This window comes from Miscanthus floridulus, chromosome 6, assembly GCF_019320115.1.
Source record: "Miscanthus floridulus cultivar M001 chromosome 6, ASM1932011v1, whole genome shotgun sequence".
Taxonomy (NCBI): Eukaryota; Viridiplantae; Streptophyta; class Magnoliopsida; order Poales; family Poaceae; genus Miscanthus; species Miscanthus floridulus.
In genome coordinates, this window is record NC_089585.1 from 128,737,445 (window position 1) to 128,751,448 (window position 14,004).

The 14,004-nt window shown below is 42.8% G+C and overlaps 1 protein-coding gene and 1 pseudogene across 1 annotated transcript; one reads left to right on the top strand and one right to left on the bottom strand.

Moving 5' to 3' along the window:
* The first annotated feature begins 7,529 nt into the window (after positions 1–7,529).
* Positions 7,530–8,124, top strand: LOC136461213 (uncharacterized). Its single transcript, XM_066460603.1, has 2 exons — positions 7,530–7,670; positions 7,717–8,124. Exons 1-2 carry the CDS (start codon positions 7,530–7,532, stop codon positions 8,122–8,124), a joined length of 549 nt encoding a protein of 182 aa, XP_066316700.1.
* A 311-nt stretch (positions 8,125–8,435) lies between these two features.
* On the bottom strand, positions 8,436–13,552 carry LOC136459574 (inactive protein kinase SELMODRAFT_444075-like; annotated as a pseudogene).
* Between the last annotated feature and the right edge of the window lie 452 nt (positions 13,553–14,004).

Genomic DNA, 14,004 nt, shown 5'->3' on the forward strand with positions numbered 1-14,004 from the left:
TCTTTATGCCACCATCCTCATGGCACCTCCCAGTGTGGCTATAACAACTATGGTAGCCTCAATAGCTCCATCGACCATGGCTACTCGCCCTTGTGCTTGGCTACCCCGATATCGGCTTTAAGGGCTATCACCTTACTTAAGCAACCTCATTGCCTCGTTCTCATTGCCTCGTTGGCTTCTACTCCCAGCCACAACATCCACAACGCATCAACCATTATGACTAGAGGGGGATGTCAAGTTATTGGCTTACAGTCTTCAACTTCTTCAGCCTTATCGTATGCGCTGCTCCCACTGTCACTGGGGACCGGGGGTGTTAAAAATTACAAATATATTATATGCTTTGGTAGAATAGATATTGTTTGGATTTTTCTAAAGTGTTTTAACTACATGGTTGTTTCCATTTTTCTGAAGTGTTTTAACTAACTTAGTATACTGGAGAAGGGTCTAGTTTATCTGAGCAAGTAGTGGGCAGAGTTGTTAGTTGTTCAATCATTGTGTTTAAGTTGTGTGGGATGACTTGTGCATACTCTCCCTAGTTGTATATTTTTTGGGACCGATTTCCAAAAAAATCTGAACCACACCATTTGCCTTTTTATTTTAATTTGTTTGTCTAATTAAAATTCCAGCAAATCTTTTGTCATCTCAATATTGGAGAACATCAAGTCGCTAATTGGGATTCGAAAGAAACTAGCAAAGCTTAGGGCCTGTTTGGATCCTTTCATCTAAGCTTTAGAGCTAAAGTCTTCAAACATGTGGTCTAAAGTTAGCTCTAAACTTTAGACCATCTCACATTAGAGTTTTAGATCTCAAAACTGAATTAAAGTGCTCTAAAGTTTTTAAAACTCTAAAGTTTAGAGGAGGGAATAGACATGCCCTTAGTAGCAGACGAAGTCAGTAATGTTCAAAGGAAATTTACCGGTACTTTGTGAAGCTTCTCCACGTCCCAGCGGAGCATCTCTTGATACTCTCGTCAGCTTTTACGGCGACTTGATCTTGAAGGTGTGCTGAATTAGTCCCGGTAAAACAAGCAGTACACCCTTTGGTCGGTTTTGTTGCACATGCAAGAGACCCAAAAGGTTAAAGATGGTATATAAGTAGACGAAGTGGAATAATGACACTGAGCTTTTACAGCAGAAAAAAAGATGTGGAAGCTCCTTGCAAATTCAGAGACATGCATCGTTCGTTACCCCTGGGTCGGAGCACCGTACCCCGAGCACGACGAGAGTGTCCCCGCGGGCGACCAAGCCCCTGAGCGCGGCCCTGATCAGTCTCGCGGGTCGGTCGTCCCCGTCGCGTCCAGCACCATCGCCACTTGTTGCGGCAATGGCAGCGGCGATGGTACCAATACCGCATCCGCCGCCGCCGCCGCCGCCGGGGTGTTCGTTTGATGAGCTACAGGTGTGTCTGCGGCTGTGGCTGCAGCCCATAAACTGAAAGTTACTGTATAGGTAGCGGCTGTTAAGTAGAAGTCAAAAGAGCCATTAACGCTAACGGAGTGCATGGCGCCGAGCTGTTTGGTCCGTGCTTTTTTTAACTTGCCCCCGGACCAGCTTAGAGCACTCTTGACGGCCGAGTCGGAAGATTTTATAAGCTCAGGCGGGCTCGGAGGTAGGAGCGATGTCCGGACGACGGCGTAAGCGACGCGGAATATGCCGTAGACCGCGACGCCGGCGGCGGACGCGAGGCGGCGCCCGGCGGCAAAGCAGGAGCGGCCTGGTGCTGTCGTGCGCGTGGCGTCAGGTACCTGTTCGGTTGGCTGGTTTGTATCGTTGTTGGTTCGTGAAAACGTACTGTTTGTTGGTTTGTGTGAGAGAAAAATCATATTTTGATTGGAAATTTACGATGATTTACAACGAGGCGCAGCTAAACGATCAGGTTGAGGGTCGATGTTTGCCTTGGAGATTTCGTGGCACGTCTTTACCGAGCACCTGGGCGCGTGGGCTTTTCGTGGAAGCTAAGCCTGTGTGCGAAATCTCATATACGGGCTGGTTCTGGGATCAAGCCCATCGCTGTGCAACTTCTGTATGTGCGCAAGCCCAACGCTCCTAACAGCATTCGCTAATAACTTGTCAGTCTTATTCTCATTTGGTTTTGATTTGAGGAAATGGCTAACCAGTTGAGGAAGGAATTGTTATTGCATCCTCAGGTCGCATCTTGTCTGTTTTGTAGTTTGATTCTGGCCTTTCAAAATAGCTCTGATTTTAGCTGCAACATGTAACCCGGATTATTGATTTTACGAGGATAAGGAGTAGACAGCAAAGGTGGACAGTGCCAGTCCTAGGATTTCGAGTACTCGGGCGAACTCATCGCTACGGCCCTCTAGATCATGTATACAATCTTATCTTAATATATATATATATATATATATATATATATATATATATATATATATATATATATATATATATATATATATATATATATATATATATATGCTAATTTTACTTGCAAAACGAAAACAAATCCAATAATATGTACAGGCACAACATTGCTAGAAGAAAAAAAAAACTTATGTATAACACTTTTTGTGATTGAACAAATTGATTTTCTTGTCTTTTTCTTTTTCTTTTCTCAGCCCCCGACAATTGTTTCTGAGATAACATTCTAAAATTCTAACACCTCATCAGAGTACTAGAAGTCTGAAATACAATACAAATAATTAATTTAGATTAAAACAAACAAGGAAAAAATACCTAGGGCCTGGACTTTAATGAACTAATCGGCTAAAATTCAATAAAAATAATTAATTTGGATTAAAAACGAACATGGAAAAATACTTAGGGTCTGAACTCTAATGAACTGATCGACTAATCAAGATCGCAAAACCGCAAGAAGTCGTTGTTATTGAGCCTAGAGCAGTGGAGCCTGGTCGCCGCCGGCCCACCACCATGTCCGTGTCTCCATTGTGGCGCGACTCTTCCTCTCCGAGTCACGGTCTCGCGGACTTACGTCACGGTTTCTCGCCTGCTCGCGTGGCCACGTGGGAAAGCTGCAAAGAATAGAAAGGCCGACATTTGCTATTGGATTTTGGACTATAGGGTTTGGGGGATTGTATACCTAGGCTGGGGCCCTCCTTTGCCTAGGCCCTCGGCCGTCGCACCCCGTGCCCCTCCCCTAGGGCCGGCACTGAAGGTGGAGTGGCAGTTTTAACCATCTACAATGGGAATGTTACTTTTGAGGTTGAACAGCGAGCTCACAACGCAGGATTCCCTTTTGATTACCGCATCACTTTTGTAAAATTTGGGATGAACTGTCGAGACAAATCCCTGATATGCTCAATTTCTAATCCAATAAGACGGACAACCTGCTTACCACGAGAGAGAAAGAGATCTTGTGATATAACGTTTTAAACTACTACTATCACACAAGTTGAGTTTACCAAACCAACCTCTCTCCCATAGAAGGACGTTGCTCACGGTTCGTCTTGCCACAGAGTGACAGAGATATCTAGCTTTGGCCAGAAAATAGATCCCGTATGTATCATAATTCATTTCTAACTATCTATCTTCAATGCGGTCATCAATCAGTTCATGAAGCACAAGACTCTCAACCAGAGGCTCTGTCTGAAAAAATTTCAAGGAGTTGGAACTGAAAATGGCACCAATGTGCTGTAACTCTGTAAAGTAGATTGACAAAAACAGTACATGTCCTCCAGTGCCATCAACACCCCTGCGACCGAATATCAGTTGGAAAAGAAGAATCCCAAACGCATAAGCTTCTGTCAGGAGCCAAGCATCTGATGGACAGCACATGAGATTCGCTGGCATTCTGAGGAAACACAAGAAATGCAGGGTACCACAAAATGGACGAATGAGCTTACAAAGTTCCAAGAAGAAATGATTGTGCGGACACTGCTTGCCCCAGAATTCTTGTCCATATATCCACTACCAGCCGTCCATTTTGAAAAGCCAAAGTCACCAAGCTGTGAATGACAGAGTTTATAACCATCGGAATGCAGAAGACGGTTGCATCTTAACATGTACCGGCAATATTGAAGTCTTGTACTCTCCAGCATACAGTAGGAATACAAGTGTCAACAGTACATTGCTTCCGCGCAAATTCATAGGAAACGCAGCCCCTTCGCTATACCAATGGTAGCGTGCCTCTTGTACACGTCTGGTAATCTATATCTATATATATCTCATATAACTATAAACTCACTGGTCATTCTATCTCAACATACAAGCAGTCCACCTCAGCAGTCAAATATCACATACATTTAATTATCGTCATTAGTATGCTACTCATCCATTTAGTCTAACTTCATTCTAATTTATCTGCAATTCCCACAGTAACGCGCGGATATTGCTTCTAGTTAATTAATATGTACCATTACACTATCGGAGGTCTCAAAGAAGTCTTCACGTTAATTTTCACAAGAAAAAAATAAATCTAAAATTATTGTGATAATCAGAAACATCTTACATTGAATTCAGTATACTCTAATCATCATCGTTAATAATAGTCATTGGTTCAATTCTATTTTCTAAAAAATACCAACCCTTACCACTATAAAGAATATATAAAGTAACCCCTTAGATTTGCGTCTAAATCCATCTTTACCACTTGAATATGTGCCATAAATTTGCGTCTAAATAGATTCAACGATCTTTCTGATGATACTAATTATGTACCATAAATATTAATATTTCTTTATATATATGTTGTCGGAAGTTGAGTACACTAGTACACCGGTGATTTCTCTTGGCGCCACCCTTTTTTTCAGTGGCGGTTGGGAAAGAGGGTGGCGCCAGTAGAGAGAAATGTGTGGGCCAGCTGAAAGCTCTAGTTTGGTTTTGGTTATGATGAAACCCTAAGTGCTAACCTAGTTTATCCAAGTGATGAAGCAATGGAGAAGATCATGACGATGGTGATGGCATGGTGATGATCAAATGCTTGAACTTGGAAAAAAAGAAAGAGAAAAACAAAAGGCTCAAGGCAAAGGTATAAATAGTATGAGCTATTTTATTTCCGTGATTAAGACACTTAGCGAGTGTGATCACATTTAGGTTAGATAGCCGTTCTATTAAGAGGGGTGAAACTCGTATTGAAATGCGGTTATCAAAGTACCACTAGATGCTCTAACTCATTGCATATGCATTTAGGATCTAGTGGAGTGCTAACACCCTTGAAAATGCTTGTGAAAATATGCTAACACATGTGCACAAGGTGATACACTTGTGGTTGGCACATTTGAGCAAGGATTAGAACTTCACCGGCGCCCTATACCGAAAAGACAGGGGTTCACAGAGTGATCGGACGCTGATGGTGCAGTGACCTAACGCTGGGTTCAGAGTCCGGTCCAGTGACAGCAGTAAACACACGGTCTCGGTCTTATAACCAGACGCTAGCGTGTAAATTGATCGAACGCTCGATGGTCTGAGTCCGGTCAGTGCTGATGTACGCTAACGTGAGGCGCACAGAGGAAACGTTGAGTGGCCGGACGCTGGGTGAGTCCGATCGAGCATGACCGGACGCGTCCGGTCGTAAAATTTCTCGGTTGGAACCTTACTGGAAAACGACCGGATGATGAGGTCCTGCGTCCGATCACTTTCTAACTGACGCATCCGGTCATCACTTGATCGTTGAGATCGGGCGATCGGCATTTGAAGTCCAAATATTGACAGCAGTCCACATTGCTCTAGCTGTAGCCTGTTTTCTTGATCCTAGGTATAAGAAAAGGCTGATAGAGTACTACATGAAGAAGTTCTATGGTGATCATTATCAAGTTGAACTTGATGAGTTTTGTTACTCTGGTAAAGAAACTGTACAACTTTTATGTTAATTCTGCTCCTGCATCATCAAAGAAAAATAGTAAAGGGGCTCCATCTGGACCTAGTAACACAACTGATATATTAATGGGAAATGTAGACCATGACCTAGAAGAATTCTTATATGATGCAAGTGAACCTGCTATGGTTGAGTCAAATGAGTTGGAGAGGTATATTGCAGAACCACTTCTGAAAATTGTTGATGAGTTTGACATCTTAGCATGGTGAAAAAAATAAGAGAGAACAATATCTTATCCTTTCGCAAATTGTTCGGGATGTAATGGCCATACAGGTATCAACAGTAGCATCCGAATATGCTTTTAGTGCTGCTGGTCGTGTTGTTGATCCCTATCATAGTCGTCTTGATCCTAAGATGGTACATGCATTAATTTACACAAAGAATTGGGTTGCTGCAGCAAGAAAAGGTGCTCATTTTATTTGTTTTTTAGTTAGACACACTTATAATTGCAGTAGAATAATGCATTGATTATTTTCCTTTCTCATTTTTTGTTCAGATTCTAAAATGGTTGGGTCAATTGTGAGGGATCTTGAGGTTGAGGCTTTGGCTAATGTTGTGGCTAAACTAAAAATTAAGATATGTTTATTGACTGCTTGCTCTGAAATATGCTAGTTGCTACATCTAATTTGAATTCACTTTGCAAACTTGTAGAAAAAGGATAAGGAGGGGGATGAGGACAATAAGGAAGCAAAAGACATGGAAAGTGATCCTGACCTCATGGATGATGCTGATGAACTGTAGATGTTTTGTTATCTGTTAGTGTTAATTGCTTGTTCTAGACTTGTATTTGTATGTCAGGCTGTCAGCTATTGTGTTAATACTTAAGACCAAGGGTCATGCACTTGTTAATTATTATATGCGCTTGAACTTGATCATGCACTTGGTAATTGTTATGTGCTTGGGTCATGCACTTGGTAATTGTTATGGACTCTACGGGTTGGTATTCCGTATTGAATTTTCGTATACCGACCGTGTTCGACATAATTCTGCTCGAATTAGTTCGTTTTCGATATTCCGTAAGTTCGTGTTCGTTTTGTGTCCGGCTTTATCGTTTTCGCTTTCGTTTTCGTATTCAAATGTAAATGTAGAAAATGGTTGAGGAGTTTTCGACCGTTTTCATCCCTAGCGGTTACCCCATGCCGGATGCGGCCCTGACAGATTGTCTCACTGGACTTCGTGGAGGGTCTGCACGCTCAGGCAACGTCAATTGTATCTTGGTGGTGGTGGATTCCTTCACTAAGTATGCCCACTTCCTCACTTTGCTCCATCCATTACCGCTGCTGCTGTAGCTAAGGTTTTCCTGAACAATGTTTATCGGCTACATGGATTACCGACAGTTATTATCTCAGACCGTGATCGAGTCTTTACAAGTCTTTTCTGGAAGGAATTGTTTCGTCTTGCTGATGTTTCCCTTCAGATGAGCTCAAGCTACCACCCTCAGTCGGAATGGACAAACCGATTCGCCTCAACCAATCTATGGAAACCTTTCTTCGTTGCTTCGACAACGCCTGCCCGGCCAAATGGTCATCCTGGATTGCCCTCACTGAATTTTGGTACAATGCTTCTACCCATTCCGCTACTGGGTTCTCTCCTTTTGAAGCTTTATACGGTTATCCTCCACGCCATTTGGGATTCTGTGTTCGACGATGTGGCGGTGCCAGAACTCTCTACATGGCTTCAGGACCGTCAAGTCATCAGTGAATTGATCAAGCAACATCTGGCTCGTGCTAAGGAGCGGCATGAAGCGTCAGGCTGACAAGAACCGATCCGAGAGGTCGTTCCAAGTTGGGGACAAGGTTTTTGTGAAGATCCAGCCGTATGTTTCAAACATCTCTGGCTCCTCGTGCCAACCAGAAGTTATCGTTCAAATTCTATGGACCGTTTGAAGTGTTGGCTCGAATTGGCTCTGTTGCATACAAATTGCAGCTTCCGCCGTCATCATCAGTTCATCCCGTATTTCATGTGTCTCAACTCAAGGCTGCCATCCTTCCAGGTACTCCAGTTCTGCCCTCATTCCCGACTGATATCGAGTTACCTCGTGTGCCAGTGGAAATTCTGAAGCAACGCATCGTTCCTACTGCCACTGGTTCTGTGGAACAAGTGTTGATCCGCTGGTCTGGCTGGGATCGTGAGATGGCAGCCTGGGAGAATGCTGCTCATCTTCGTCAAGCCTACCCCCGTGCCACTGCTTGGGGACAAGCAGGTTCTCAAGCCCCGGGGAATGTTATCATCCAGCCCACTACAAGTGAAGCAGCTGAAGACGACCATGGGCCAAGAGCGGGCTCACGTACTCGGAGGCCCAACGTGCGCTTAGCCGGTAGCGAGTGGGTGTGAGCGTGCCTGCGTGCACGGCGGGGCAGCAGCCCATGTATCCCTTATAAGAGGCGAGAGAAAAAGAGAGTGGGGATCATCAGAAAATTGTAAACCTATAACTCTTATACTCGCTAAGCACTCCTCCTCCCGTATCTGTTCCTCTGCCTATTGCTTTGCTGTTCGTCCGATTTCCCCTTCCCCAATTCTTCTACCCTTGCCTACTGCTAACAAAAACCCAGCTCCATTTTGCGTCCGTCCCAAGTCTTCAACAGCTAGCCAGTTACACAGTGACATTGCACGCTAGAAAAAAGGCTGAAAGGCCAGGAGACACCAACGGCAACACTCTGATAAGATGGCGTTTCATTTACAGAGATAATAAAAAGGAGAATGAAAAAAAAAGGGGGAACAGTAATTCCCCATGTACACACTGTTATATGGTTGGAAGAAGAAAGAGAAGAGAGGCAAAACAGAGCGAGCCGCGAAGTGTTACAGTGTCACCAACGAGAATGGAGAATATGGATTTCAGATTACTTTGTCCGCGTGGCAATGCAGTGCAGATACTTTAGTAGTCGGTCCACACCACAAAATCCTCTTCGATTATTTCGTCACTTCATGAAATGTGGGATGAATTGTCGTGACAAATCCCTGATGTGTTCATTTTCTATCTCAATAAGGCGAACAACCTGCTTGCCCAGAGACAAAGTGAGCTTGTCATAACATTCTAAGCTAATACCACCAACCGAGATTTCACAATAATATCAGGGAAATAGAACAATTTTCTAAACTAACCTCTCCCATAGAAGGCCGCTGCTCTGGGTTTGGCCTGACACAAAGATATGCAGTTTTGGCTAGATGATACAATCCATATGCATCATATGTGTCTTTAATTCGATCATCAATTAGTTCGTGAAGTGCAAGGCTTTCAACCAATGGCTCTGCCTGAAATTTTTAGAGGTGTTGGAAATTGGATTGTGCAGATGTACTGTAAGTATATAGACAGAAGTATAAGCAGAATTCACCCAGAATAATACCCATTGCAATATATGTGTGCACTGTCCTCCATGTTCATCAAGCACCTTTCGACCAGATATCAGCTGGAAAAGAACAATTCCAAAGGCGTAGACATCTGTTCTGACAGAAACCATGCCATATTGAGCATACTCGGGCGCCAAGCATCTGATGAACATGACACGAAATCACTCACATTATCAGAAAAAGAAGGATAACATAGAAGGGAAGAACTAGTTGATAGCTCTGCCAGAATTAGAGTTTATCCAGACCCTGTTTGACCCAGAATCCTTGTTTGGATGTTATCATCGCCAGCCTTCCATTTTGCAAGACCAAAGTCACCAAGCTGTGAAAGATAGCACTTCTGTAATCAGAATGCAGAATACTTTTGCATCCCAACATGTATCGATAACTACTTACTCCATCTTACCATAGGAACAAAGTCATGTGTCAACAATACATTGCTTGGGCGCAAATCGCGATGAATGATTGGACCAGCACGACACTCCTCGTGTAGAAACCGCAGCCCTTTTGCTATACCAATAGCAATAGCATGCCTCTTGTGCCACTCTAATAAGCATGCCGACTTGTCTGTTTCCACCAAGTAACAAGAGCAAAGTAAGCCTGTCGTCATCACATTATTATTCTTTTAAAGTTTTAAGCATATCAGCTGACCACATACCAAATAAATGCCACTCGAGGGAATTGTTGCATATGTACTCATACACCAAGATGTTATAGCTTTCTTTGCAGCAGTACCCAAGCAGCATGACGATATTTCGGTGCCGAGCAAAACTAAGAACTTGCACTTCCGAGAAGAATTCAGTATAACCCTGTGAGCTAGCTTCTTTGTGCAGCTTAGCTGCAATGACCTGACCATCCTTGAGCTGGCCCTTGTACACATGCCCAAATCCACCCTCACCCAGCAAATTTGCACTTGAGAAGTCAGATGTTGCAGTTTGAATCTCCGAGAATGGGAATTTCATGGATTCCTTTATGTACAGAACTGATTTTAGACCACAGCCAATGCACAAAATTGGCCTTTCTGATGAATCATATTGGGAGCTCATTTTATCTTCGTATTTTCCTGGAAAAGGATCACAAGACCACGCATGGTATTACTGTGTATGATATAATATAATATAAGTAGCCCTGTAACATCAAATAAATGGTAGCAGCCAGCAAATCACAGTTGTTCTTTTTAGTTTTTAGAAAATATTAAATAAATCGTGAGTTCTACATGAATTAGCTATCACAAGTACAAGTACTGCCTGCTTTTTTTATTACGGTTTAGTGAAGAAAAATTATCTCACCATTAGACAGGGATTCAGTATCGTCAATTGTGAGAGACATGCCACTGAAGTATGGCATACTGCATGCAGCCACACTGGAGGTCTCGTGGATCTCGTGGTTGTTTAGAGAGGCAAGGTAGCTTACAGGCGATGACCTGATTGATACCTTGCGAGTGTCATCATTTACTGTCTCAGAACTCAGATCCATCGTGACCGCAAAACGTTGCACGTCCTTCAATTCAGCTGTGCTTTTGTTTGATGGGTTTGCTCGTATTGACCTCAAGGATTGCACTTTTAAGTCATCCTGAAATGTCGCAACTTTGCAAGCTATGTGCTTTTTTAAGTGCTTGAAATCTCTCCTGAAGTGCCTGAAAAAAAAATTATTCTAAATTCAATATTACCTCAAGTACCCAGAAGAATATGGGCACTGAACTTCCGTTCAGGGTTAGTCTATCATAGACGTTTGAACAAGAAATGATGTACAAACCTATCTAGGACAACCCAAGAAGCTTTGCTGGAATTTACTTCATGGATAATGAAAACCTTTGCAGGTGCTCCCGGGATTATCTTGAGGGTCACAGTAATCTGATAAAATTTTGAAGTGTCAGAATGTAACAAGTATTTCAAGATTAATAATGTAACTAGTAAATCACCTTGTTATCCAGATTTCTGATGATATAAAAGTGATTGCATGGAAAGTAGGGATAAAGATAGGCATGCTTACATTTTCTACGGAAGAATATAACACGTCCGTATAGAATAGACAGATGAAGGCATTTTACCTTAACATTGTGGAGCATCTCTATAACTTGTAGGAGCTTATTTTTGTAGGATTCAGCTATGTTTGCAACCTGATCAACTAGGTATCTGTCGCTTGTCCCGACAAAAGATTCAGTAAACGGTTTGGTTTGGTAGCCCACTGAACACAAACAGAAGAACCAAAAGCATTACATATCCAGCAAATAATAATTTTGGTGTAGTTTTCAAAGAGAACGTTGGCCAGTATTATGCGACCTTACCACTGCAAACTCAAACTATAGATTTTATTTGTTGTAAACAAATGTACATAACTATATATCATGAAGGACACACTTGGATATAGTATTTGACAAATATTCTATCATTAAAATTCCATGTTAGATCACACCAATACTAGAAAAGCAGAAAGGCTATCACACCGGTGCACATTCAAAATACTAGGATTCTACGCTAGAAATAGGAAATGGTGATGCTAGCAATGACCATATGAAACTATACATTCAGAAATGCATCATAGATATCAGAATTGCATTTTTCTAAGGTACTCCAAGGTAATATGGACCATACATTTTGAGTCAATACAACAATCGATATAACTATTACCTCTTGATAGGAGTAAAATGCACTAGCGGCCCCTAAACTTGGAAGAGAGTCATCCAGGTCCCCAAATTCCTAAAATGCACATCGAGGTCCTTGAACTTGGCACATGGTACGTCACATGTCCAAACGGGCCTAGACTAGATCTGTTTGCTGTTGTGGGCGTGGCGGTCCACGTTGGCACTAACGATGCCAGATCAGACCCTAAACTCTCAAAATCATCTGCATACATGAACCAGGCCCATGCTACGTCGCAGATCTGGTATCCGTATTTGTCTTAGCGTCAATATGGATATTCGTATTCGATTTTAATCCGAATACTAAGTGGATGCATCCGTATATGATTTCTATAATTTTTTCTCTATCCGATTCCACATTCGTATTTCAAAAAATGTCAAATACCCGACATTATCCGTATCCGCAAATAACAAAATACCCTATAAAGTCATCTAAAACTTATATCTATGACTAATTAGTAATGTAAATAATATCAACTTTAATATAACAAAAACTATGCATCGTTTAAACTATTTAAAACTTATCTCTGTGACTAATAACATTATATAATAATATTAATAATAGTAATATATAAATGTTAGTTTTAATATGGCTAACATACGTATTAATTTTATGTACTTTAATTTAATTATCCATATATTGGTAAGATTATTTTTGTATATTTTAAATTATTCATTGATAAATATTATTTATAGTTTTATTGATTTGTGATATACTTAGTTATTCAAATGTTTATTATATATGTTGTTTTTTATATATTTTAAACTATATAATAAGATATTTTGGTGATTCTGAAAGCTACAGTGCTGCCTCAGAAGCGCATACCCATGAACAACAGTATGCTATCATCCACCAGACATGCATGATTGCAATCTCACTACAAACACAGAGTTTCCTACAGTTCCACTATAATACATAACAACCCACCCCACCCCACAGCCAAGTGAAACAATATGCCAATGAGCGTACGCACAGCTTCTAAAAGGGAAAATGAACACGATGAGGCAAATTAAGCATCAAAACTGCTATGACATTCTATTTTGAAAATCCACAAATGTAAACTAAGATTTGTGTGTGCTGAGTCGTAAAATAGAGACATTAAAGGTGTGATATCCCAGAGATGATCCTCACATGGATGGGTGATGGAGTGAAGCACGCCGAGCACGAGCAGCGAATCGCACGCGCGGAGTATGTCTCCTCGGTCGACGACCAAATTCCTGAACGCCGTTTTGATCTCGTCATCCCGGTGGTCCCGCGTGGCGTCCAGCGCCACCACGACCAGCTGTGGCGGCGGCAGCGGCGACGCCATCACGGACGGCGTCGCGTCCTCGCCCTGAGGGGTGGCGTAGGGACGACGCGGGGGTGGCCTGGTCGTCCCCGGCGCCGATGATGGAGGACATCGACATAGGCGACCCCAGCGGGGTCCTGAAGGGGCTGGTCCACCTCTGCCGCTTGCTATGCCGATGCCGATGCAAGCCCCTCTTGCTGCCGCCGCAGCCATCGTGGCCGCCCGGAATCGCGGTTATGAAGGCCTCGAGGCGCCTACGCGCCGCCGAGTATATTCGGGAGATTACAGCGTACATTCGATCCTGCTGCAGGCGCGGGGGGCACCTCGAGGTCGCCGGCGGAGAATATATCCCCCGCTCGCACCAGCATTGATGGAGTTATCGAGGCGGTGGCGCGGCGGCGAATCGCGGGAGCTTGCGGTTGTCGCGGCGCGGGTGGACGGTTGCGGCGGCGGGGGCAGCGAGAAAGCCGAGAGCTGTTCCGCTCCGAAGGAAAGCAGGGACCAGCAAACAGTTTTTTGCTTGCACAGCGGCGGGACTCAGTTCTGAAATGCGCTGTCCCTTTCTAGCAGGAGGATCAGCGGCTAATCTGATGCAGGTTTCTCTCCAATACCTAATAAAACAATTAAACAAGGAAATCAAATCCTCTGAAATTTCACGAAGGCAAGATTAATGTCCTCTATCTATCAAGGATTGCTTGAAGCACTTCCCGTTTCAAATTCTGGAGAATCCATTACTAAACAGTCAAACGTAGAGAACTTGGTGGGTATCAGACAAGAATCGCTTCTCCTTTTACACTTAAAGCTGAAAGTTAAAAAAAAAACCTGCATTGCTCTCCATCCAATGCTACTAAAAATTGCTCCAAAATCAATTCTCATATATTACCTCCATCCAAAAAATATCACTCTTGCGTCTCAAAGAGTATGAATCTCAAGTTCGAC

Bases quoted from the DNA above. Each gene is read 5' to 3' on its own strand.
- LOC136461213 (XM_066460603.1), top strand. From the start codon at position 7,530: ATGAAGCGTCAGGCTGACAAGAACCGATCCGAGAGGTCGTTCCAAGTT. The intron at 7,671-7,716 runs GTTTGAAGTGTT...TACAAATTGCAG, and splicing joins TCGTTCAAATTCTATGGACC to CTTCCGCCGTCATCATCAGT.